This window comes from Natrix helvetica, assembly GCF_964273705.1.
Source record: "Natrix helvetica genome assembly, chromosome: Z".
NCBI classification, from domain to species: domain Eukaryota; kingdom Metazoa; phylum Chordata; class Lepidosauria; order Squamata; family Natricidae; genus Natrix; species Natrix helvetica.
This window is the reverse complement of record NC_138554.1, coordinates 94,156,109-94,183,560: the sequence shown is the minus strand read 5'-3', so window position 1 is coordinate 94,183,560 and position 27,452 is coordinate 94,156,109. Positions and strand designations below refer to the sequence as shown.

At 35.1% G+C, this 27,452-nt stretch overlaps 2 protein-coding genes across 3 annotated transcripts in view; both read right to left on the bottom strand.

The window, feature by feature from the left end:
• The window catches only part of ZNF385D (zinc finger protein 385D), a 195,347-nt gene that overhangs the window by 42,158 nt on the left and 125,737 nt on the right, over positions 1-27,452 (bottom strand). For both annotated transcript variants that reach the window (XM_081932221.1, XM_081932222.1), the window contains one exon: positions 22,544-22,706. In XM_081932221.1, coding sequence (XP_081788347.1) covers positions 22,544-22,706 — 163 coding nt within the window. The remainder of the gene's footprint in view (positions 1-22,543; positions 22,707-27,452) is intronic.
• The window catches only part of LOC309381332 (uncharacterized protein), an 81,999-nt gene that overhangs the window by 31,333 nt on the left and 23,214 nt on the right, over positions 1-27,452 (bottom strand). The gene's annotated exons all lie outside the window — the stretch shown is intronic.

The following is a 27,452-nucleotide window of genomic DNA, read 5'->3' as shown; positions in this document are numbered from 1 at the left end:
ATTTTAAATGATTATTGAAACATTAGCTTCCATGTTAATGATAGCTTCTTAAATATAATTTTATGCAACTTTTCTAGAGAACTAATACAGTATTCACATATATTTAGGTATGTATATAAGTCTATGCATGTTTCTCAGGTGTGTGTGTGTGTGTGTGTGTGTGTGTGTATCTCCCTCCCTCCCTCCCTCCCTCCCTTCTGAATTAACTACCGGTAATAACAAATAGGCTGTTTGCATGATGACCAATTCCCAAAAAATTGTTATTTCATTCCATTTATTTCTATAACAAAGCCATAAAAGAAGAGTATTCAGTAGCACAGAGCAAATAATAAACAATGTATATATTATTTATTTTTCTGCAAGTTTGATTGTGCAAAATCTGAAATTGATTACAATGATTATGTGTAAATTCCAGTAAGAACAAAATCCTGATGAACAGTAAGTAGAAAAAGTACTGTTTGCGTAAATATTTAAATTTATATTTATATTGATGTGGGTGAAGGAAGAGAGTGCAAAAGTTAGCTTGAAACTCAATATTAAGAAAACTAAGATCATGGCATCTGGCCCTCTTAATTCCTGGAAAATAGATGGGGAAGAATTGGAGGTAGTGACCAATTTTATTTTCCTGGGCTTCAAGATCACTGTAGATGGGGACTGCAGCCAAGAAATTAAAAGACTCTTGCTCCTGGGGAGGAAAGCTGTGGCAAATCTAGACAGCATACTAAGAAGCAGAAACATCACCATGCCAACAAAAGTGCGTATAGTCAAGGCTATAGTTTTTCCAGTTGCAATGTATGGATGTGAAGGTTGGACCATGAGGAAGGCTGAGCGCCAAAGCATTGAGGCCTTTGAACTATAGTTCTGGAGAAGACTCCTGAGAGTCCCTTGGACTGCAAGGCAATCAAACCGGCCAGTCCTAGAGGAGATCAACCCTGACTGCTGTTTAGAAGGACAGATCCTGAAGATGCAACTCAAATACTTTGGCCACCTAATGAGAAGGAAGAACTCACTGGAGAAGAGCCTAATGCAATGATTGAGGGCAAAAGAAGAAGTGGACGACAGAGAATAAGGTGGCTGGATGGAGTCACTGAAGCAGTAGGTGTGAGCTTAAATGGACTCCAGAAAAAGGTAAAGGATAGGAAGGCCTGGAGGGTATGGGGTTGCCAGTGGTGGGTTCCAGATCTCATTGCAACTGGTATGGTGAAATGGGCCTGGCGTCCACCACATGAATGCACGCAGCGTGCACATGCATCCTTACTTCTTGTGACACCTCCACGAGCCTCCGTGATGCTCCAGCTGCTTGGCGGAGCATTGCGCAGGTGCCATATGAGCTGTACGCATGCATGGAAATGCCAAAGAGCTCAAATACAGGTAAGGAGAATGGGTGTGTGGGTCGGCCCTCTGGAGCACTGTACCGGAATGGTACCCTGTACTCCTGGCAGGCACAGGTACGCCCGTACCGGGGTGTACCACCTGCAACCCACCACTGGGGTTGCGATGGGTCAGACACGACTTTGCCACTAACAACAAATATTTATTCAAGAATCAAGTTAATTTAAAGTGGTTGTTTGGTTGTAGATTGAAACCTGATTATGATCTTCACCCAAAAATATAATGTGAAAAATAGACACAATTTCCAGTTCTCACTGTTAATTATCATGGATAGTTAAAGGTAGTAAGGACTAATTTATTCTTATTAAACAATTATGAACATGTGTTCTGAATTGCAGACACATTCATTGTTACCTTCCAGGCATGCTTTGCTTGTAAGGGAGAGTGATGTAAAGACAAAGTAGAAATTGTCTTTAATGAGGTCATGCTGATTCACACACTATTCAAGAAGTGTGAAATAATAATCAACAAATGGAGTTAATGGTCTGTAGATCTTTTATTAAACATGTATTAAAGGTACATGTTAAGTAATAAACATTTTAAGCGGTAAATGGAAAAGAGACTACAATCTTCCATTTTTTTAATTGATTCCAGATCTCAATTCTGCCCTTCAACTTTCTAATGACCTACAGCTGCACTCATTCTTTTGCAAAGCAAAAATCCTACACAATTCTCATATTAAATTTTTACACTTTAAGTTCCTCTTTCATGCAGCTACAACATGATCCTTGCATAATTCCAAAATATTACAAGTGGAGAAATGTCAGTAATACAATCTAAAATAATTTTGGTAAATGAAATACCTGTACCTATTATAAGATTCAACTCAGTTAACTACATTTAAATAATATGCAGGTTTTGAAAGGCTTCTGAACCACAAATTATTAACTAAGGTGATTCTGTAAAACAGTTTCTATTACGTGATTATTCAGGATAAATATGCAGTTTCTTTCTTTCTTTCCTTCCTTCCTTCCTTCCTTCCTTCCTTCCTTCCTTCCTTCCTTCCTGCCTGCCTGCCTGCCTGCCTGCCTGCCTGCCTGCCTTCCCTTCCTGCCATTACGCTTGAGTCCCATATTTTCCCAATTATCTATGAAGTAAAAGCTATAGATACATATATGAAACCAACTATTAATTTACATTTTTTTAATGCCCAAATTTTCCAACTAATTTTATGAGAGGAAAAAGGCTTGGAAATAATTGGAGCACACAGTATGTTTGGATTTGATAAGCATAATGCAGATATTAAAGGAATACTTTCTCTCTTCCCTATTTAAGATAATTGCTGCAACAGAATTTGAGCAGGCTAGATTATTTAGGTTTTAGAACAATGAACAGCCCTACCTAAATAAAATGAAGCATTTTTATATTCAAATAATTCATTTGATATGTTCTGAAAATATCCTACTAATTTAATACCTAGTATGTTTTAAGATATAATTACTTGGAGGTCTATTCCACTTGAAAAGTATAACTTGTAGTAACTGGTTATATTATTAGGCATGCAATGTTAAATTGAAATTGGTAAGTGTTTAAAATTGGATATGCTCAACAATTTTCAAAAACTTCATCTCCACTAGATATGTCACTATAGGAATTACAATTTGAATAAAGAAGTAAAAGAAATACATTAGTCATTTGTAAGCTTACTTCTTCAATCCAAACCATGATGCTTGTTCTATCTGTTTGCATCTTAAGCATATTAGTAAACTCATATTTAGAACTTTTTTCATACTGCCACCTCCACAAAGTATTGTTCAGTATATCTCATATGAAGACCTGTGTTTCTTTCCTAAATAGCCTCTTTTGTTCTATCCCATCTTAATGTATGAGATTTAAATGAATCAACAAGTCAATGGCACATTAACCCAACATTAAAATAATTTTCTCTCTTAAAATAGGAAATGTCAACCCTGAATGTATTTCTTGGAACCCTGACAGGAAGTGTATATAAAGGATCTATGAAGAAATAGATGTTGAATGTTAAATACAATTTAAAAGTATCCCTAATTCAGTGGTGGGTTTCTGCCGGTCCGCACCAGTTCGGGCGAACCGGTTGGTGATCGGACCTGAAAGTAACTTCTGGGAACCGGCACCAACCATGTCACTCGATCGCCCATGCCATCCCATCGCAGCTCGCTTGCTCCCCCGCCCGTCTGCAGTAAACTAGGCTAGCCCACCTGCCGCTCACTGATTGGCTGGAGTCCAGCCAATCAGTGAGTGGGCTGGAGGTGATCCGTTTAAAAGCGTGGCACCAACAGACAACATTCCTCTTTTGAAAAGAGTATTTCGTTCCCGAGCAGCTCTCGCATCACACTTGCTGACCGGGTCCTCCATTTCAAAACTCCCTTCGCCTTCCAGGAGCTTGCTGCTTCCCTCAGGTAAGCAACTAAGCACGAGGGGGGTGGTGAGAGGCTAGATTTCATGAGGGAAGGCCTTCAGGACTTCCCTAGCAAAAGCCGTAGGCTGGCAGGGGCGGCGGGAGTGGCGGGAGGCTAGCTTTCATGAGGAAAGGCCTTCAGGACTTCCCTAGCAAAAGCCTCAGGCTGGTGGGGGCGGCGGGAGGCTAGCTTTCGCGAGGGAAGGCCTTCAGGACTTCCCTAGCAAAAGCGGTGGGCTGGCACGGGCAGCAGGGGCAGCGGGAAGCTAACTTTCACGAGGGAAGGTCTTCAGGTCTTCCCTAGCAAAAGCAGCGGGCTGGCGGGGATGGCGGGAGGGTAGCTTTCGCGAGGGAAGGCCTTCAGGAATTCCCTAGCAAAAGTCATGGGCTGGTATGGGCGGCGGGAGGGTAGCTTTCGCGAGGGAAGGCCTTCAGGCCTTCCCTAGCGAAAGCCACGGGCTGGCATATGCCATGCAGCCGAAAGCCCCCCGCCCCCCTCTCCAGCCTCGCCTGGCTGGCTAAGCCTTCCAGGTGACCTGGTTAGTGACAACCCTGGCCTTGTCCCTCCAGTCCAGTGTCTTACCTGTCCTGCTGCCTCTCTGCCTGCCTGCTCCCTGTTGCATCCATCCATTGCATCGGAGTGCTGCTGATTCTGCCTGCTGGTAAGTGGCCAGGGTTTTTTTTTCTTTTATTTTTTTAATGTATTTTAAAATAATATTTTATTTATTGTGCATAGAATTTTTAAAAATAATTTTACTTAAAAGTATTGAGTATAGAATATTTTAAAATGGTTTACTTCAATTTATTGTGTGTGGATTCTTTTTTTTAAATTGTCTTAGACTATTTAAAAAAAGATTCTATCCAAAATAAATTAAAATAAACCATTTTTAAAAATTCTATACTCAATATTTTAAATGTATTGTGCATAGAATTGTTTTTAATCATTTTATTGTAATTTATTGTGTATGGAGTATTTTTAATTGTTTCATTTTAAATTATTGAGGAATAGTTTGAAATGGTTGCAGTATAAATTATTGCTGTACCCTTAAAATGGTTACAGTACAAATTATTGCTGGTGGAATACTTAACAATGGTTTTTAAGGATTTTTTTTATTTATAGAATATCTTTTTTAAAAAATTATTTTAGGGCATTCTTATTTTTAAATTGTTTATAAAATATATTTACTACAAGAACTGTTATTCCTTTTTGCAAATGTTTTCTTTGTTATGCAATATGTTGCTTAAAAGCAACATATTGCATCACAAAGAAAAGTTTATTTATCTCAAAGTGGCTGCTTTTCTATGGGCAGGCCAGGTTGGTGCAAGGCAGATTTGCCAGATTTAGTGTGTTTCACTCTTGTTTTTAGGTAATTCTGAGGTGGTTGATGGTTCTGTGAGCTTCCTGGCAGTGTCTTTTATAATTTCCCACAATGTTTTTATTCCAGTGGCTTTGTCTTTCCTGTCCTTAGGGTTAGGAAAAAAAACTTTGCAGTCTTTTGGGGGGGGGGATTCTTATTTTTTGGTGTTTTCCTGGCACTGTCGTAGTTTGTGTGGGTGTGAGTGCGTAATGTCCCGCAGTTATTTACGCATTAATAATGATCTAGTAATATTTCCTTATACATTTTAGTGACCTTTCCTTACATAATTGGTGTTTTCTTTCATACTTTTGGATTTCTAATTTCTGGTTTTTTTTTAGTTAGCAATTGCTAAAACAAATCCCACGTGAAAAAGTATTCAAAGCCTTCTTGATTTTAATTGTCAATTTATTTATTCCTGCACATTGTAATATTTATTCATTTTCATATCTCTGTTTTTTCACTGTTGTGCAAACACAATTCCAGCAGCTGCTAAAATGTGTGAAATTAAATATATATTGTACTCCCTTTCAAATAGCCAACAAAATATTTCTGGGTTTAATTCCATATCTTGCTTTACCATTGCTTCTAACCACTAACTTCTGAATAGCTACTTGGACTCACTTAAGTAGTGAACCTAATTCATATATTCCTGTTTTTTGGAACTGAGAACTAAATTTCAGAAAACGGAAATAAGGTGATGTGCAGAAGACCGTCAAGTCAGTGAGATCCTTCCTCTGTAAGTAGCTGTCTTTATTACTGGGTGTGCTCTGTGCTGGGTTCATCCTTGAGATAGTAAAATCTTGCTTTCTGTGTCTCTCCTTTGTGCAGGTTATTGGAGCAAGGTGGTGAGGTGGTGGTGCAGAAGATGCAAAAAAGGGCAGTAATTTTCCTTTTCTATTATTTTTTGTGCTTGTTTCATCCTAATGCAGTGCATGCAATTAAAGTCTTGCTTTCTGTGTCTCTCCTTTGTGCAGGTTATTGGAGCAAGGTGGTGAGGTGGTGGTGCAGAAGACCAGCAAGGCAGTAATCTTCCCTCTGTAAATAGCTGTCTTTATTGTTTTGTGTACTGGTTTCGATGCAGTGCATGCAATGAAAGAGTTCATTTCTGTGTCTCTTCTTTGTGCAGCCCATTCATTGGAGTCAGTTATACTGAAGACTGGCAAATCTTCCTTCTGTAAGTAGCTCTTTTATTGTTTTTGTACTTATTTTAATCTTATTGTAGTTCATCCATTGGGGCAAAGAATTCAGTGACAGCATCTTGGCCACTCCCACCCAGTCACATGGCTGGCAAGCCACTCCCACCGGTCACATGGCCAGCAAGCCACTCCCACCCAGTCACATGGCTGGCAAGCCACTCCCACAAAGCAGGCCACACCCACGGAGTAGGTTCCAAAAAATTTTGAAACCCACCACTGCCCTAATTCCTTTATATATTCATGTTTTGGGTTAGTCCACCATTTAATATTATTTGGAATAATGATGGCTAATAAAATGGGAACAGAATCGGTAGGAGTCTTCTTGAAATGAACTGTCTCTACTTTCAATTTTGTTTAAACAATTCAACTTCTTTGCTTTGAATTCTCATTTCATCCCTATGTATTATTGTATCATCATAAAATTCTTACTTTTGTTTGCTCTATGTATTTGGTAGCAAATTAAGAAGAAAATGGAAGAATGTTATATTATTGCATGTTAATTAGTATAAGTAGAATTTGCAACATGGTCTACATGAGGCTGCACCTGAAAAGTATCCAGCATTCCAGTTGGTGGAAAATAAAGTGGACCGCATGGTTTTGTGCAGATCTTGGCATGCACATGTATCATCTCTCCTGTGGGAACTGCACTGGTTGCCAACTTGCTTCCAGGTGCAATTCAAAGTGCTGGTTGTCACCTTTAAAGCCCTTCATGTCTTGCAACCAGGTTATCTGAGGAACCATCTCTTGTTGGTCACATCTTACCTGTCCCACTAGAGGGGGGAGGCAAGGAATGTTGTGGGTCTCATACCCTAAGGAGATACATCTGGCAGGAGCCAGAAGAAGGATCTTCTTCATGGTGGCTCCCTCTATCTGGAACATCATCTCACAGAGATTAGACTGACCCCCATTCTAACACTCTTTCAGAAGGTCCTGAAGCCGTGGTTCTGTCAGCAGTCCTGGGGAATGGATCTCATTAAATGGCTACTATGAATGTGTGTTCTCTTATATAATACTTTTGATAAATTTGAACTAGAAATCCATTAGCCTCAGCCAGTTTATAAAGTTTCAGTAGGATTACAATGTTAGTAATTTTATTTATTAAATTTATTTCAACTATGTTTATATAAAATTATTTAAATTTTTTAATATCTCTTTATTTATCATTCTTTGGAGCATTTTAAATTTCTTTGTCCCTTTCTAGTAAATTTAAAATCATATACAGTATGCTTCAGAAAAGAAACAGCTATAGAAACAGCATAACAAGTGTAATGAACAAGTGACGTCTTTATAAATTATATGCTTCTGTTTTTACTAGGCGTCTATCATATGCCTTTTTTGGGATAGAAACTGTTGATTTGTGGTAGTAGATGAAATGTTTTCATGTATTTTGTGTTTTTCTAAATGCTAGTTGCAAGTGCATTATCAATGCCTCTTTTGCATTGAAATTGCATGGGTGTACCAAAGGATCAGAGCTTTAATTGATCTATTATGTTTACCATCTGGTATTTTTTGAGATATTTCTCCCAGCAGATGTCACTCCCTCTAGGTGTTATAAATCTTACCTGCCTCAGAAAAATGGCAAATGGCCAAGGGTTAGGAGAAGAATAGTTCAAACATCTGAAATGTATTGTGCCATCTTTTACTGAACAGTTTTGCTACTTCCTTATTAAGTTCAGAATGCAAATGTGTATGGTTCAATAGGTGAAGAAAGACCGCCCCCCCAAAAAAAACCACCCCAACCCCAAACAGCTTCTAAATTTCTTGAAATAGGAATGATTTCTTAATAAGCATTGCCAAAATCATGCCCTATTTCAAGAAATTTAGACCTTTTCTGATTTATTCCCCTATTCAATTTATAAGTAGGCATTCTTTCCAGGACTTAATCAAAGTCATGCCCAATGGGTAGTGCTTTGGATTCCAAATGGCTCTTCTTGGGAGTTGGGAGAGACACAAATAAGAGAACTTCTTTAAATCAGCCAGAAAGGGCAGCCAGGTAATCCCCCAAAAAGAGGCAGACAACTTTATGCTCACATTTGCCGCATACTATGTAGCAGGTTTTTAAAATGAGTCAAAACACTGCACAGGCCTATTTTCTGATAATCAGAAGGGTCTCTAAAGCTTATTGTAACTTCAATTGCAAGGTATGATAATTTTAATTTTATCTGTTTGAATTGAACAACCACTGTAAAGCTTTGCAGAAACTGCTGCCATTGAGGCTATTATTTATTTTATTATCATTCTCAGTAAAAAGTCAGTGGATCTTAAAAATATTTTAATAGAGAAATGTCATAATTAGGTGACAAAGACCTGTATTTTGATGGGGCTGGATATTTATGTTTGAAAATGTGAAATAGAAATAGCGGAAATAAAAAGCAATTTTAGCATTGAAGAATTTGATCAGTTGTTCTAATTTATCCTGGGCACAATGCTTGTAAATATGGTAGACTAACAGAAAATTTTAACCTTGTAATGACAACTTATTAAATTAGTTATAATATTTCTATAGCATCTTTCAGCAGAAAATTCCAACCATAGTATACAACTACCAAATTGCAATATTAACCATGAAAAATCTCATCAAAGATGAAACATAGAAGAGATTTCTAGTCATAAATCAGATTGAAAAATTTCCTTGTGCCAAAAGGATAGGAGATGCTTAACTGAAGATCGCATTCTACAGATAAATACCATAGATGAGTGTTGGACAGGATAACTAAAGTGAAATTGACAATTCAATCAAAATGATATTCTTCAAGTAGTCAACTTGGCAGCTGATTTGCTCATTATAGGGTCTAATCTTGGTTTGGTTCTGAACTATCTCCAGAATGGTCTTCTCTAATCATTGTTGTTCTATTTTCTGGAAACCCAGGAAGATATTTTTAATGACCTCCCACTTTCTCAATGTTAAGTAGCTGTGGCTTCCAATCACTGCTGCTTTGTTGCTGTACCTCTTTTGTGGAATATCCTTTTCCCTCAAAGAATATAATAATTCTAATAAACCACAGCCCATCTAGTATCAATCTACAGCATTAACCCATCTAGAGCTAATTCAATGAACTTTCCAAGCTACAAGCCATTGTGTAATACAATGCAATGGTAAAACTTAAAAATTAAATCACACATGGTCAGGTTATGTCTACCCAGAACAGATGTGAAATAAATGCTATCTTCAAAGGATTTAGCATGCAACTTTTTTTTACTTTGCCCTTAGCAGCCAAACTGGAGAAAGCCCTATAATTGGTACAATTCCACAAGATAATATAAAGATGTGTTGGTAGAACATTAGCATCTACCTTTTTAATTTAATCACCTATTATTATTTATCATCAAGAAAGTATCTAGTTCTGTGAATGGATAAGTCTTATCCCAGTCAGCATTACATATGTATATCTAATTTTATTTAAATTCTAGAATCAATTTTAGAAGATAGAACTTTAATTATATATTAGTCTGTAACTAAAGAAAAATAGTATTTTATTTTCCTGTCTAGTTATGAGGCCAAATATATTGTCGGAAGATAAACATACTCAAACAACTGCAATCAAATGATTCCAAATAATGCATTATATGCTATGCATTATATAGGCAATGTCTAACTTGTGAAGCATATTTCAGGAAAACACAGAAGAAAACTTCGTAAAACTAAATATTGCAATACTGAAATGTAACTATGTGAGCTTTGCTTTCAATAAACTTAATCTCTGTGAGTTAAGGCACTCAATGAGTAGGAGTTCCTCCTCCAACTTTACTAATAATCTATGCTTGAAAAAATTCACAAAAACAAAAAAGTCTTTAAAAAGCAGTTGGCAGGACCAAAACATTATTTTTTATTTAAATTTAGTGACAATGGCATCAGTAAGCAATGGATTTAATTGTTGCATCTAAAAAATGTTATTTAAGCAACTATTGCATAGTGTTTTAGCAGAGCACATTTTATACCTTTGTTCCAAAGGCCACAAATATTTTAGTGCTCTCAGTTTTGATTATGCAAACATTTAAGTATAAATAGCCATGGGGACCACAAAAAAAAGTAAACTATTCCAGAAAAGCACCATTCATAGGCTTACATAAACTTGTGATAGATTCATATTGTGCTACATCTACTGAGTTCCTTCAACTAGCAAAAAATAACCCCACTAAATGTAATCATATCATCTGAGAAATTATTTCACTTTTCTGTTTGATTGCATCAGGTAAATAAATCATCCAAAATCAGCTACCTATGCTAATAATAAAATAAGACTCTATTTATGAAAATATTCAATATTTATTTGCCATCTGGACACTGCTTTCTAATCGGTTTATCGTAGAGGGCTATAAGTTTTAGTTTGTATTTTTTAATTAGTTGTAATAAATGACTTCAAAATGTTAAAATCCCTTGTTTTTGTTTATCTGAGAAAATACACAAATTAAAATATAATGCTGCTGCCAAATGTAGGGCAAAAGTAGACATTTGGTATCCAGATTCAGGGCTGAGAACAATAAAAAAAGAAATCAAAAATCAAAAGCTATGTAAGCAGTTTAGGGAGACTATAAAAGTTGCATGATGCTTCTAGCAAATTAGTGATGGAATAAAAATATAACATTTTTGTCATGATATTTTCCATAGATTGTACCCTGAAGAGATGTAAACTATGTCTATGTAAAGAATATATAAAAATATTCAAACCGAATAGAGTTTGGCTGACAGAAAAGCATCAACAGAACAACCAAACTGCACAAACAGAAATTATGTGGAATGAAAAAGCCTAGCATATGATTTTATGTTCTATATTAAGAGAACATTTCAATATCATTTTCCAGTTTCCATGAAATCCACCATTGACTACTGTAGGCTTCATATTTACCAGGCTGAGGTGGATTACTAATAGATACAGACTCCTCATAGAGGTAATTGAGCTTTATTCATAGCTATCTCACGACCCTGGAATGCATCTGGTAGGCTTCTAAAAACATATATAATTAAATGCTTTCATTGCTGAGTACACTTACAAATGGAGGAGAGCATACACCAACTGCATGCTTTCCCCCTTAGACAAATGTGAAATGAGTCTAATTTATCTGTAATATGCCATAATCTCATGATGTCACAGTGAAAGATTCAGCCTTGTGGCATTATACTTTTTTAATGCAAGGTATGTGGTTTGCATTTTGACCAAACTATGCACATTTCATAACTTTCCATTCTGTTTGCAGGTATCTATTTGGCTACTGCAAATTTCTATTCTGAGAAAGCTGAAGAAAAAGGAAGTGAAGTGAAGGAACAAAACTATCTGGTTTAAGAATATAGGCTGCAATGCTTTACAAAGTAGTTTAGAAAAATTGGTTTCCTCAAAACGTTATCCCAGTACTTTTTTAAAAATCTGCATAACTTTTGCTATTGTACAATATTCTATTTGAACAAAAATTATATATTTTAGGTAAAATATCTATATAACTGATTAACTGAGAATTGTGAAATAATTGTTCATGAATAAGACATATAAATGAACAACATCACTGTAAAAACATGTGGACTACATGTCTTGATCAAGGTAAGCTGTTAATGCAATTTACATAGATTTTTGTAAGGCTTTTGATACAGTAGTACCTGATAAACTGTTGTTGAAATTAAACTCTTACGGCATTTCTAGACCTTTGCACAAGTGGATTGCTGCTTTCCTGTCTAATAGACTGCAGAAAGTCAAAACAGGGAACTCGCTGTCTAATCATGCATCAGTTAACGGTGGCATTCCACAAGGCAGTGTTTTAGTTCCCACACTTTTTTTGCTCTATATCAATGATTTATGTGATCAATTTAAAATCAATTGCATCCTTTTTTGCTAATGATGTAAAATTATTCAATTCTACAGATAACTCTGTTGTTTTGCAAAGTGATCATGACTATGTGTCTGAATGGTCATCTATTTGGCAACTTCAAATTTTGATTAATAAATGCTCTGTCTTACATATTGGTAAATGTAATCAAAATGTCAAGTATAAGCTATGTGGCATTGATGTAGCAGGTAATAAGAACCTAGGTGTACTTATCTCTGACAATTTATGCTCCAAAGCATACTGTAACAGTGCTGCTAAAAAGAGCATTAAGAGTTGTAAACTTAATTTTGTGAAGCTTTTTTCCTGGAAACTTTGTATTGCTAATTAGAGCTTATAAAACTTATGCTAGACCAATTTTAGAGTATTGTTCAACTATTTGGAATCCCCACTGTATATCTGGAATCCGTACAATTGAGCTGGTTCAGAAGTACTTCACAAAAAAAGTCTTGCACTCTTCTGTACACAATAGCATTCCTTATGCTACTAGGCTCGGAATTCTCAGTTTGGATAACTTAGAACTACATGGCTTGCGGTCAGACGTAGGTATTGCATACAAAATTATATATAATGTTTTACCTGTAGATGACTTTTTCTGTTTTAATTGCAATAATAGGCACACGAACAATTGCTTTAAACTCAATGTAAATCATTTTAAACTTGACTGTAAAAAATAAGATTTCTGTAATAGAGTTGTCAAAGACTTGAATGCCCAACCTGACTCAGTTGTCTCAGCTACAAATGTTCACATTTTCAATCAGAAATTGACTTCCGTGGACCTTACTTCATATTTAAGTGATCAGTAGAGGTGGCATGTATAAGTGCACTAACGTGCCCATCATCCCTGTCATAGTATTTTTATTCTCTTATTCTTGTTCTTATTTTTGTTTCACAAAATCCATTAATAAAATAAATAAATAAACATCTTTTAAACCTCTTTTCTGGAAGGTTCAAATTCCACATGAATATTGAGTGAACTAATTTTTCATTAACTTTATAGGAATAAGTAATAGGCAGTGAAAACCTGTAATATTCTTCACTTAGACAGCCATCTATGTTAATATTCATCATAAAACATGTTCTGATATTACTTGATTTGACAGAAAGGTGTTAATAATGATAAATGCCTTATAATACATTCACACTATAAGAATTTTAGCAGAAACTATGGTAAATACTATGGATGGTCTTTATTTTTATTCATCCTTCAAAATGTTGTAGTTGAATATAAATAGGAATTTATATTCTTAATTTATTTTCATATTATAGAAAACAAAGGCAGAGCAGTTGCATGAAAATTATTTTCCCTTCTTTTGTTTTTATTCTGATTGATAAGAGGAATCTATCCCAATCTAATGTCTTTCTGATTCGTTGGACTTCAATTCATAGAAAACCCAATCATCTAGTACTGTCTGGAAAATTGGGAATTAAATGAGTTTTTGCTCAGATCTCTTTTTAAATTAGGCTCTCAAGAGCTGATTAGTGGCAAATGATTGGGAAGTTAGGGAAGTCAGCTATTATATATACTTCTTCAAATCACTTTATTTTGGCAGCCTCCATTTTCAATAGTAATAAAAAAAATAGAAGTATATTAGAATATAGAAAAAAGGAGCAGTTTGAACTTAAACCCTGGTTTCCCAGATCAAAAGAATGGTCTCACCACTATGCCATTCTGGCTCAGCCAAGAAAAACATTCTGGGATTGCACACAGAAAATGTGTCCATTGCCTGTCAAGACAAACATTGTGATTTCAAGGTAAAGAAGAAGATGCAAAACATCAATCCCAAAAACAATAATTCGGTGATTAGGCTAGAAACAATTCTGCTCATTGAAAATTGCAATTTCTGCTCAGATGGAGGCTGCAATGAAACTTCAGTCTAACTTTTAGAAACTTTAAGGTTCATATACTAATTTTACATTTCTTTAAATCTGGGCTACCTTTCCAATTCATAAGATTTGGTTAACCATTTCACTGAACACACACAATTAGTGGATTTCTATTTTCACATTTTTTTTCTTTTCTTATACTTTTCAGTAAGCAGAGTTTCAGGTTTTTACAAGAGGTAGATATATATTAATAGTTTCTGCTTAAGGACAGTTATAAACAGTAAAAGATTAGCCACCTTCTGATAGACATAACATTAAACAAAATTAAGTGAATTGTGACCTGGTAAGGCTTGGATTTTTATCTATCCTTTGGGTCTTACAGTAGCATATGGCCATTTTCTTGTTTTTAACTACGTTAAGCCTCATAACCTTGAAATATTGCTATGTTTAGAGCTCCAAAGTGGAATTTTTAACAATAATGGTCACAGTGTCATAATTTTCAATGTACAGTAACGTAAGAATATACTAGAGCATATGAAATAGGACTTAAGGAACAATTGCTGAAATCAGTTCATCATTTGTCATTTTTATTTTAATGATGTCTCTTTTTACCCATGTGACATTCTTGAGTGAAATATAAATGATAGGGGTCAATTTCAGAAAATGTAAAATGAGCACTGCCAATCACAGTATAGTGAGGTTTTCACTGTCCATTCGCAGAACATGATGACACTTTGTCAAGGAAGATAAATGTTCTTTCCAAGTACACAAGTTTCAAAATGTCAGCAATATATCCCATATATTCTGCAATGGCAACCAACATGGGCAAACATCAATTATTATGGGAAGAAAATTATTTCAGAAAAGAGAAGAAATACAAGAAAAGACAATAAGGCTTTTAGTCAAATGCCATGCTATTATTTTGAAACAAATGTTCTGACATATACTGAAAAAAATCAATTTTAGGTCACAAAACAGCTGACAATCATAAACATCCCTCAACTGTAATGGAAAAAAGATAAAAATACCATGAAATCAATTTGTAACATACCAGCAAAGAGAAAAGAAAAGATTGGTGGCTTCAGGAATCCAATATAAATTTATTCTTTGTAGAAATCAATGTAATTTAATTCAAGGAATCCCAGAAATTTAAGAGAAATCAGAGAATAGAAGGCAGCATTGATTCTAAACTAATCAATTAATTCATCATTTGTCCAATCCCTTCCTCTATCCCTCCACCGTCAGCTGCCTATCTTTAAAGATTTAACACTGGGCAATTCACAGAACAACACATCATAAAAACCAAAAGTAATTAAAGAAAGTCTCAATTAAAAGATTAATGTTAAAGTAATACAATCAATCTTCTCCAGTGTAGCCAACTCAACCAAGGCAGGCTCTAAATTCACCCGGTTCCAGCATTCTTGTTGTTTGCAGCCTCTGGGAGAATAAAAAAATGGGTGCCTGTTGGATCTCAAGGAGGCAAGTGATTTACAAGGCTGGGGCTGCTAGTTATGCATCCATCAGATGCAACGTTTAAGAGAAGGAACCTAGAGCATGCTTATGGTATCTAATTTGGTGGAACAAGCAGATACTTCAAGGAGCTAATCCATAATGCAATGTGACATGACTTCTTCTTTTGAGATTTATGCTTGGCTTTTAAATGAATTTTGATGTTACTTGCTAAATTCTTAGAAGGATACAAATAAATGAAATAAACAATTAATAAAACAGATGGCCATATTTTGTGTGTAATTTCCAGAAAAACACAAGTGAACAGCAATATTAGCATTGTCAACATATATTAAAAATATCTAATCCCTCATCATCTCATACTCTGATTTATTTCCATGGTTAAACTTCCTTTTATTGTTCTTCAAACAACTCTTTGTAGGAACATTTGCTACAAATGCCATTATCCTTGACCTGCCAAACTGGTGGTACCTATCAATTCACTCTCTATTCAGAATCATTGCTCAATTACAAGTTTAAGGAAAAAAAGCTTTGTGTGGAAATGTAGGACATAATGTTGAAAAGAGAAGTGTCAAGGCTCTGTCGGAGCCCAGGTCCAAGGAGGAGAAGATGGAGCTGGGGCTCCATTGTAGTTTTTGGGTGGTCTTTGGAAATTATGATTGAATGGGATTCTAAAGATATTTTTTCTCTTGATTAAGAATATATTATAATTGCACTTTGATCCATTATATAAAAATTAGATGCAACACCAGAAATTGTGGGTGGCTGGATAGCTATAAAGAAGCCTCTGTTTCACTTGTTTCTTTCATCCCTCAGTTGGCTCACATTTATGACATGCAAATGAACAGAGAAATATACAAAGGAAAGGAAAGGAAAATTATATTGAAGCAAACTGTCATAACAACTGGATGGATATACATGCATAAACCATCTCCATCAATTCATTTTGCCCTGAGATCTAGCAATTAATCCATCCAGGCTAGTTGGTTGTTACCATTTAACAATGAAAGAACTTTGAGTCAGATTGATTTGTATCCAGAAATTAGGAAATCCTTAACAGTACAATTGAGCTATTGGTTGTTTAACATAATTTTGAAAAGGACTGTTAACAGCATTCATAAACACTGTGGATAGAATTGTTCAGTAACTGCTTTCAGGCTGAAAAGGTGACATTAATGGACTCATTGCTTTCAAAAACATATTAAATCTTGCCCAAATGCTTAGTTTTTTTATCATTTAAAACTTTATGTCCCTTTTGTATTGACTCTGGGAAAGATCAAGCAACCATCAAGTAGACTGGTTCTTTGGCATCTTTATGGCTAAGTAGAAGGCAGCAGATCACTTACATGTGCTCCAGATTGCTATTCTTTGTAAGGAGACTTCAGAACAGCATTTTCCATGAGTCTGAGTTATGGGAGACAATGGGATTTAGCCCATTGTTCACAATTGTTAGACAGATTTTTAAAGGACACTAAGTTTGCAAATCTTACTTTTTAATTATCTTTAGGAATTTTCCATTAACTGCCTCTAAACTACTAAAGACCTTTGAAATAGGTCTTTCTATGTATGAAAATGCTAGGTGAGTTTGCCTTCAATCTTGAATGATAGAAAATTTTAATCTTAAACTAAAAAATATAAAATATTTGTAATAAATAATAAAATAAATAATAAAAAGTGAAAAAGGAGTGGTAGATGAAAAAGGAGGTGTAGATGAACTCTCAGGTCAAATCACTTCACGATCTTGCTGTTGTGGGGAAAATAGGAAGAGGAAGAAGTACAAGTTATTTGTAAGAATAATAAAGCTAGATAAGATTTTGATTTTGGGGATAATTGTTCTGCCCTGCAATTTCATTTTTCTTCCAATGAAAAAGCTGTTTACAATGTAAACCTAAGAGTAATTTTTGGAAGGAAGTTTAATAATGGAATGATAAAAAAAGAAATTAAGAAGTGATCAACATTGGGCACAATTTAATTTTACATGTAAAGTTAAAAGTGCTTTAAACAATATGATTCTAAACATGTAACATAACAAAAAGCTCTACAGTAATTTACTTCCAGGAATGTTAGTACAACTTCAACCTAGATGGATTTTTTGGGGGGAAATAAAGAGAGAATACAAACACTGGTCCAAAGACACAGAAAGAGACACAGAGAGAGGGATTGTTCAGATTGAGACATATTTATCATATGCTAATTATTAATAAGGAAATATTTATATTACCTACATGGTAAGTTCCTTAAGTGACAATGAAAGAATAAATAGATAACTTTCCTAAATCAACTCTTATAAAATTAGGAAACAAGCTTTGATCGTAGGGATTATATAAAAGAAATCTAAGGTAATCCTAGATGAAATACACCCTAAAGCTGGGGTCCGAAATCTTAAACACCCAAAGAGCCATTCAGACACATTTTCCACAGAAAAGAAAACACCAGGAGCCACGAAAACCTTCCCGGGCCTGACTATTTCCTGAGCGGCTACAGAACTAGCACGTGTAATTGAATTTAATGTTCTGTTTTCTTCTGAAACTTTTCTTTTCTTGGATTTATCCATGGTTGGCCTACACGGGGGTTGAAAAGCTCAATAAATCTTGTGCTGGTGGTTGTGATGCATACTTTGGGCAACAGGGAGGCGCAGCAAAGGTATGAAAGAGCCACATGGCGCTCCAGAGCTGTGGATTGCTGACTCCTGCCTAAAGCAAATTTATGATGTGAATACCTATATTAGCTGCATGTGCATGTTTCCTAAATTCCTATTGATAAAGAGGTCTCTAGAATATATATGAAAAAATGAAAAGAAAATACAGAAGAATAGAAGAAGAAAAAGATCAGATTGAGAACCAGATTCCAGCTAACAATGGAGCAAGTTGACAAATTTCCCCAGTTCCTCCTATTCAGACTCATTTCTTCTTCATCTAGTAGTCTAGAAGGTTTCTTAATGTTCCAAATCACATTTAGAAGCCGTAGGCATTTTGGAGAGGAAAAAACTGACAAAAATTGCCATCTTTTCTGCAAAGGAATTATAGGGGGAATTCTGTACTACAGTGCTAAACAGCCTAACCTCTGTTGTTTCCAGGTGGACCCTAATAATTGCAATGCTTGGACATCACTACGAGTCAGGTATTTAATACACACTGTCCTCTCAACCTAGATAGATATTTTATAAGATTAGATTAGGTTCTTTTGCAATTTTTCAACCAACAATTTTATTTTTTCATATCTTGGGAGGAGTAGAAATAAATCATTACTAGTAGAAAGAAATCATTACTGCTTTAACAGAAGTTTAACCATCATAGAGTCAGATGTTTTAACTTATTGGGAGTATTATTTGACTTTTTAATTGTGGATCTTTGACAAATAATAATTCCCATTGATTTGCAAGGCATGCTGATCTCTTGGAAGGATTTCTTAGGCTAGTCAAAAACATACAAACATACACAACTTTAAGTCATACTTCCTCCTGAACAGAGATTGAGGTGGATGTCACAAGTTTCATCCTGTATCCCTTTTGTCAGAGCTCTTTCTTTTATCTTGAATCTTATTTTAACCTCTCTCCCCACAACCCCCTTTTAAATTTCTCTTTTTGTAATATTATGTATTCTCTGACCACAATTTGGAATATTTCATTAATGTTGGAAATTCCATAATTCTAATAGATTGTGGATTTTGGCAGTGGGAAAGGAAATCAGGAATTAGTTTTGGTTTTGGAAGAAACAAGATCCTTCCATTTTTAAAATGGAAGTTTTGTGGCAGTTGATTTGTGCTTCCTTGTTCTTGGTCCACTAGATAAAAAAGTTATTTTGTTATACTAAATTCAATTATTTCATAAGAAAATTTAACACATGAAATATTTGTATATTTAGATATGAAGGATTTGGGATTTAAAGTCTCACATGAGTCTATAATCATTATACAGTCTAGTACAAGTGGATTTAATAATTCAGTTTGTACTTTTATAGTTTTCCACATGCCTTTAATTTGTCTAGAATACATTGCTGGAATCCTATTCTGCCAAAGGGCTATAGAAAATAACTGCCCCTTTCAGTTCCTGCTTTAGTTGAATATTGAGTCATCCCATATTTTTTGCAAGTAGACAGTGAAGATTTCAACTTTTGGGAAATGTTCAACTGTTGGTCAAATTTTAACCAACATGTTGTTCTACCATATTTTCCATTATTTAATCATGATCTGTACACAATATACTGAAATTATGTTACTATGCCTTTCTCCTAGCTTTTTTCATTACACATACTGATCTTTTGAAGAGGCTTTTATAAAGCCATGAAAAAATTAAATGAAATATTTTTTCAGAGGAACATGAATATGGTTATAAAGAAAACACATGCCCTTAGTAAAGTAGTTTCCACAATAATATACATGCTTTTGATCATTGATATTTTTCTAATTTGTCCAAATTCTATTCTGCTAGACTTTGAAGACATTTCAAAGTCAAACAGTTCAAACAATTCAAGCCAAAATAACCTTTACAATAGAATATAAAGAATAAGAAACAGATGACAAAAATGATTTGGTACATAAAAAATATATTTTACCTATTCAGAACAATAGCTCCAAGTTCATTGTTTGACCTGGTTCTTGAGTCTCAGAATGCATGATTAACTTCTCAAATGTTGGTATATATAATCAGCAGCATCCATGATGACATGAGGAGAATGTCACAAATGCCATAATGCAATTGTGTAAAATAATACTTACGTATGACACTAGCACAAGTTTATAAGCTAAGACATTTGCAAACATTAAAAACCAGCTTAAAGATTACATGCCCCTGTTATTTTGCATGGATATAAGTCACTCAGCTGCCCAAATTGTAATATAACCTATTGTTATATTATTAAAGATTACAATTGAATTATTGAAAATGGTTCCTGACTTAAACATTCATCAGATACAATATAGGTATTTTAAGAGTTCCATATTAAATTACTTTAAACATACTATTTTAAACTACTATTTTAAATGAGATATACAATTGTCAAATAATATTCTTCACTTCTGACAAATGTTATATACACTATTCTATGTCAAACTGCCTAATATCATGGATTTCTGTATTTTGTCTATATGGTTCTATCTAGAGGTGGGTTTCAAATTTTTTTAGAACCTCTTCTGCAGGTGTGGCCTACTTTGTGGGAGTGTCTTGCCAGCCATGTGACTGGGTGGGCATGGCCAACTTGTAAAATGTGGTGAAACTCACTTAACAATGCTCTTGCTTAACAACCAAAATGTTGGCTCAGAAACTCTGGCCAACTTTGAAGGACGCAAGTCTTAAAGCTGTCAAGTTACAAGACTCTTGCACCTAACCCTTTAGAAAAAAAAACTCCAGGGGTGTTCAAACTTGACACTTGTGGACTTCAACTCCCAGAATTCCTCCTCTCACTCTTCATCTTGATGGTGTGCGGATGGGTGGGGGGAGGGAGCTGGAACCGATTCTAAATGGCACTGTAGATTTGTAGAACCTCTTCTATAGAAGAGGTTAGAACTGGCAGGAACCCATCCTTGGTTCTATCTCTCCACACATGTATACATATGGTCAGTTGGAATGCTATTGCATCTCTTTTAATCATTTCTTGGAATATTTTGATTATTTCATTGTAAATGTCATTGTTTGCTGTTCAATAATAATATACTTATCCCTCTTTTATAAATGTGGAAGTCATTTGGCTTCAAATGACAGTGGGACAATGACATCTGAATCCAGAAGTCTGAACTGTATATGTCTTTTCTCCAGTGCTTTATATTGCAAACTTTGTCCAACTGCCACAACTTTGTAATACCTGCAATTGTAACTGTATGTTTTACAAAGGATAAGTCTACTTTGAGTGAAAACTAATCAATTGAGAAACCTTAAAAAAACCACAACAATCAAGATTCAAATGTAGTCATTGTTACAGATACATTAAGCATCTCCCTTCCACCATTCTGCCCTACTGTCTGTTTTAGGCTCTATAGGAAGTTGCTACAAGGCTAAGTAGTGTAAAGCATTCTTCATCCATTTTATATGCAATAATTAAAAATAATAAAGACTCTGTCCATTCAATTTTTTTATGAAGGAAAGCCATACCAGTATATTTTATGGGAAATCCATCTGGCAAGAACCAATTCAGTTCAGTGTAAATTTCTCATTTCCTTAATAATAAATGCTAATTCAAGGAGCAGCTGGCCATAAGCAAAGGCAGAATTTCCACATTGATGCCTAACAAAATGTGGTTAGCAACAGTTCAAAGAACCCCTCTTTATCAAGTGACCGTACCACAAGAAGTAAACCAATCACTTGTTTTATATCACCCAGGTGCAACTGCACCTTACTTTTAAAAGTACTTTATTTATCTTTATTTATTAAACTTGTATGCTGCCCATCTCATCCAGATGTATGGACCTTGCATACTACAAACAGAGCAGAAAAAAACAAGATCAGTTCTTTTACATAAAATGCTGAATTTTCTGTTTATAAATTTTCCCAGATAGTGGTTCAGATTTTAAATACAGGGCAACTCAAGTCCCATCAACTTAGCGGCTGCTGGCAATGTTTTTATTACTAGGAGAAACTTGCACAATCTGATTTTGATCAATAGTTTTAAACTTAGATGCTGTTTTTCAATCTGTGCAACTGAAATATAAGAATAATTCATTTTGGTCACACTTACCTGTTTATAAAGTGGGTGGAGGGTACATGGAAATTATCCAATTTGAAATCATGTAATATCTTTTGAAATAATAATAATATGTGACAATAAAGCTTTGACAAAATGCTTTAAAAAAGAGTCACAGAAAACTGCAAAGGGGGAGACAGTTCTCGCCTAGACTACAAGGCTCTGAGAAATTTATGCTTAATTGTTTGCTGGCAATAGATATTATTCATCTTAAAATATATGCGTTCAAGCCTGACATGATGACAAACATCTTTGTGCACAAGAGAAATCAGTTACACAACTTGCCATGATTACCTTCCCCTTGTAAGTATACTGGGAAGAAGAATGATGGCTCAAGCATGAATCAGCATGGCAAGCACATAACCCAACAGACATGGCGATCAACAAGGTAAAAAGAATAAAAGAAATCAATCACAACAGAAATTATTGCTTAACCTGTTTTGTCAGAGTTGGTATTGATGGTATTGGTAGTGATGGAAGTGAAGATAGTCTTTGCGCTGTCCTTGGTAGTTACACATTTCTGCTTATTTTTCATGGCTTCCAGTGCTTTGAGCTTCTTGGCATGTTTAGTGCCTTTGTAGTGGGCCGCAGCCTGGCTCTACAAAGGAGAACAAAATGAACCATGCAATCAGGCTCATTTCTAAAATGGCATTCTCTGTATTATTACAAATACAGACCACTTTTCAATAATGGGTACCATTTTCCATACCAAGATAATGAGCAATCTGATGTTTTTTCCTAAAATGATCCTTTGGAAACAGTGACACAAGAATATTATAGATTTCATGTAGACTATATTGCTTTCTTAAGTCAAAAAATACGCTCACTTTAAAAAAAATGGCAGTTGAGAATTTTTCCTCTCTGTGGAAAAATGCAATTCATTTTTCTTTGAAACTAGTTTTACATAGGTACACATTAAGTAAAAATTTAATTTCAGCTGCAGCCATGGAAAATGTTTTTCATAGACACCAAGCAAGAAGAATTGCAGTTTTTCCTTCCCATTGCAATGGATCTGACGAATTCTTTGTGTTGAAAACATCTGATGAAATTAAAGTACTACTTGGACTAATTTGTTGAACTTCTGTGTTAATAATAAAATAAAGTGAACACAAATGGGCATTTCAAATGGCAGTAAATAAACAATAGGGTGATCATATATTTTCTTCCTGAAGATTTTAAAATATTTTAAAAAAGAAAAGAACAAAATAAATCTCTTGTTTATAAGAAAAATAATTTTACAGGTGATCCTCTTTTAATAACTTTTCACTCAATGACTGAATTTATGATAGGGCTAAACAAGTGGTAGTTATAATTAGACCCCATATTTATAGTTGTTGCAGCATCCAGCAATCATTTGATTATAATTTATAACCATTCTTTCCAGCTTCCCACAATTAAATCTGAATTTATATTAAGCAATGCTGTGTGCTCCCTCTCGCAGTGCCTGGAGGCTGCTAGGGGCTGGATGGGGAACAACTGTTTGAAACTGAATCCTGGCAAGACTGAGTAGCTCTGTGTTTCAGGGTCTTTGGCCCATGGAGAATTGCCACCTTTGGTCTTGGATAGGGTGCTACTGCCCCAAACAGACTCTGTGCATAATCTGGTGGATCTCCTGGACTTGTGCTTTCTGCTCAAAGAGCAGGTGGCAGTCATGGCCAGGTGGGTCTTTGCGCAACTGCAGGTTGTGCATCAGTTATGCTCTTTGATCTTGACTATTGCATTGTACTCTACATGGGGATGCCCTTGAAGAGCACCCAGAAGCTCCAATAGGTTTAAAATGCAGTGGTCCACATGGTTTTGTGCAGACCTTGGTGTACACATGTATCACTTCTCACGTGGGAGCCTCATTGGTTGCCAATTTGCTTCTGGGTGCAATTCAAGGTTCTGCTTATCACTTTTAAAGCTATCTGAGGGACCATCTGTTGCTGGTCACATCTACCCAATCCATTAGAGCAGGGAGGCAAAGAATGTTAGAGGTCTCATCCCCTAGGGAGATATAATTGGTGGGACTCAGAAGATGGGGCTTCTTCTGGTGGCTTTCTCTCTCTCTGGAATATCATTCCCCCAGAGATTAGACCGGTCCTGACTCTAAGATTCTTTAGGAGACCACTTGAAGACCTGGTTCTGTTAGTGGGCTTGGGGAACCCAGAGCAGGATGGAGCCCATTAAATGGCTTGTGTGATATGCTGTTGCCAGGATGGGGGGGGGCTATTTTATTATTTTATTATTTATTTTCTTCTATTAGTTTTATTTTTTATTGTATAAGCCATGTTGAGTTGCCATGTACGAATAGGCAGCACCATAAACTAAATAGATGATAGATAGATAGATGATAGATAGAAAGATAGATAGATAGATAGATAGAGATAGATAGATAGATAGATAGATAGATAGATAGATGATAGATAGATAGAAAGATAGATAGATAGATAAATACATAAATAAATAAGGAAGCAAGCTGATAGAAAATCTGAAGTCCTAAGGTTACATGAGATCCTTAATGACCTTCACCATCCTTGTTTAACTGGGACTGTTGCAACTGCCATTCCTAAGTAACATGGTCAAAAGGTTTTTCAACTTATGACCCCATTGCTTAACAACAGAACTTCCAGTTTCAACAACCTTTGCTAAATAAGAATCCTCTGTAAGATTATTCCCAAGACATTTATCATATAAAGCAGCCATCTGCATTCACTTCAGTTCACTATTAGCATTCTAACAGAACCTCAGCTGGGATTTTAGTTCAATCAGTCAACATTTACAGTCACTGGACTAGATCCAGGCTTTGCTTAAACGAATAGATACTCTCAACAATGAAAGTGGAAAATGGCCTTTGTATAATCCACAATTCCCCAGAAGTCATTTGTTTCATCTGGAAGCTACTCCATAACGGAATTATGTTATCCAGAATAAAGGAGATTGGAGGATACAACTGGCTGCAGAGAAGAGGGAATCAGCAAATATTGCCAGCAGAAGCCTTCTATTGGATAAAACGTCTTCCAGGAATGGATAAAGCACTTCCTTTTCCAGCACATAGTTTTTCATTCAACCCAATTTCTTCTACATTGATCTAAAAACTTTGTTAACTGGGTCACATCATTTCTGTAGTATAAACTATTTTACTTCAAGTGATTTAAAAAAAAATATGTGTAACCATAACCTGATTAAATTAGCTTTATATGTGCAGCATCTACATTAAAAAAGTCCCTGATATTATGCTACATTTTGGAAAGCACCACCAGAAACCCAATGGGGCTTTGCTGTTAAGAAAAGGCAAAATTCTGAAGTTAGGAATTATGTTTATGTTATTTACCTATACATTTTCCTGAGTTGTTGCAGCATTTACTTTATTATCTTCCAGATTAATAAGTGAATGGCTTGTGTATGCATTCAAATGCACAGAATTTAGGTAGCACTGACTGGAATTTTGCATTCATGTGTTGGTCTATTATACACATCCACAGAAAATTAGAATTATGTCAAAATGATGATGTGTTTCAGATGATATCATGATACATCCCAATTTGTAATCCATGTAAATTCCAGGTTTTCTATCATGATGCTATTATCCATTTTGCCTCCTCCCCATCCCCTATCCCATGGATGTTTAAAGGCTTAACACAATTCCTTCCTTTACTCCAATGTGCAGAATGAGAAAACCGAGTTTCTTATTCTATCAATCTAGTGCAGACTTTAAAGACTGCTGAATGCATGGATAATTCCCAATTTTTTTGGAGAGGGGTACTAATAATGTTGCTAAGGCCTTGATCCTATATCAGTCTGCAGTATTAACTGCAGAAGTGGATTAGACATATCAAACAGATACCAAGGAATTATTATGAATTATTTCAGCTTAGAAAATTCTTACAGACTACATACTATCTTCCAAGGGAACTACATACTATCTTCCAAGGGAATGTGTCTTCTTAATGATGCATTTGAACTCAGCTTTCTAATACATTATTGCCCACTTGGTACTCTCAAAATTAGTTAGAACTACAGCTTCCAGAATTTTCTATCTTTTGGGCAGGTTGATTAGGAATTCTGAGAACTGTAGTTGTAATACATTTGAGTAGTACCAACATGGAAAAGGCTGATCTAACAGCCACAACCTATAAAATAATAAGAGAGTAGTTAATAGTAAGATTTACAGGCAACAGGGTTACACAAAGCATTCAAGAAAGGCACTTCTGAAAATGTAGTGGGGTGAATTAAGTGCTACTTGAAATGTTAAAGCAGCCACATTATTTAAAAGCATGCAAGGTTCATCTGAAAAATGTCCTGCTTAAGTTTATGCATGTGCATACATATCACATCACTTTGCTGATGATCCTAGAAGAAATATTGCATACATAAAGATTGAGAAATTTGGAAAACATCCTTCAAAGTAACTAGACAAACCTTGCAAAAGTCAGGTGTATTAATGAATCAAAGATGATGCTTCATTCATGTCAACATGCTTTGCAAAGCATCTTGTCTAAATGCTTTTCAGAGTCCTAATAAATAGTCTCCACTACATTTGTACATTTCTAAAAAGCTCAAGCCTATCAACCCTTATATATTAACACTAACATGAGTTTGGAATTTTACTATAATAACTGAGCTTTTGCGCCTACATAATTGCTCTGTTTACTAATAGCTGGGAAACAAGTAGGTTAAAGAAACTAATCTGTAAGTCCAAATTGAAATATATGGTATATATATCTGCAGCATATATACCAAAACAACATTTTATCATAATATTTAATTTTGCTAATAGATAAGAGAACTCACTATGTCTGGGCATATATGGCTGTATAATTTGTGCTATCTGTAATACAAAACTATTTATTGTATTGATAGCTACAGTACTCATATAAATTTCCCTTTCTCTAAATCAGTTTTGGTATTGTTGTAGGTACCCATATTGAAAGAACACTGGACAGTGAAGATAATCATTAGAAACAACTCAAACATAACACAGTCATGCACCTTTACAATTTTCATACAACACAAAACATTATGAGACATACTATAAGCCAAATGTGAACATATAAATGTTAATTACTATTAAATTGAAAAAACAGTGTTAAGGTAGGATGGCATAAATAAAATGACAGCATCTCTTGCACATTTATGTCATCATTGCCATGTGTATTTTGTGCTTTACCAATATATTAAAATGGCTTTTTGGGGGACATTTTGATAATATTTATTGACTCAGAATCTATATAAAAAGATGTTTGCCATTGCTAATTTCAAGCCTTCAACCTTATACAGACATTATATCCACTACCTTTTATTGAAAAGAGCAATCAAATAAAGTAATAATTTATTTAAAATATTTCTACAGCTGCTCTTCCTG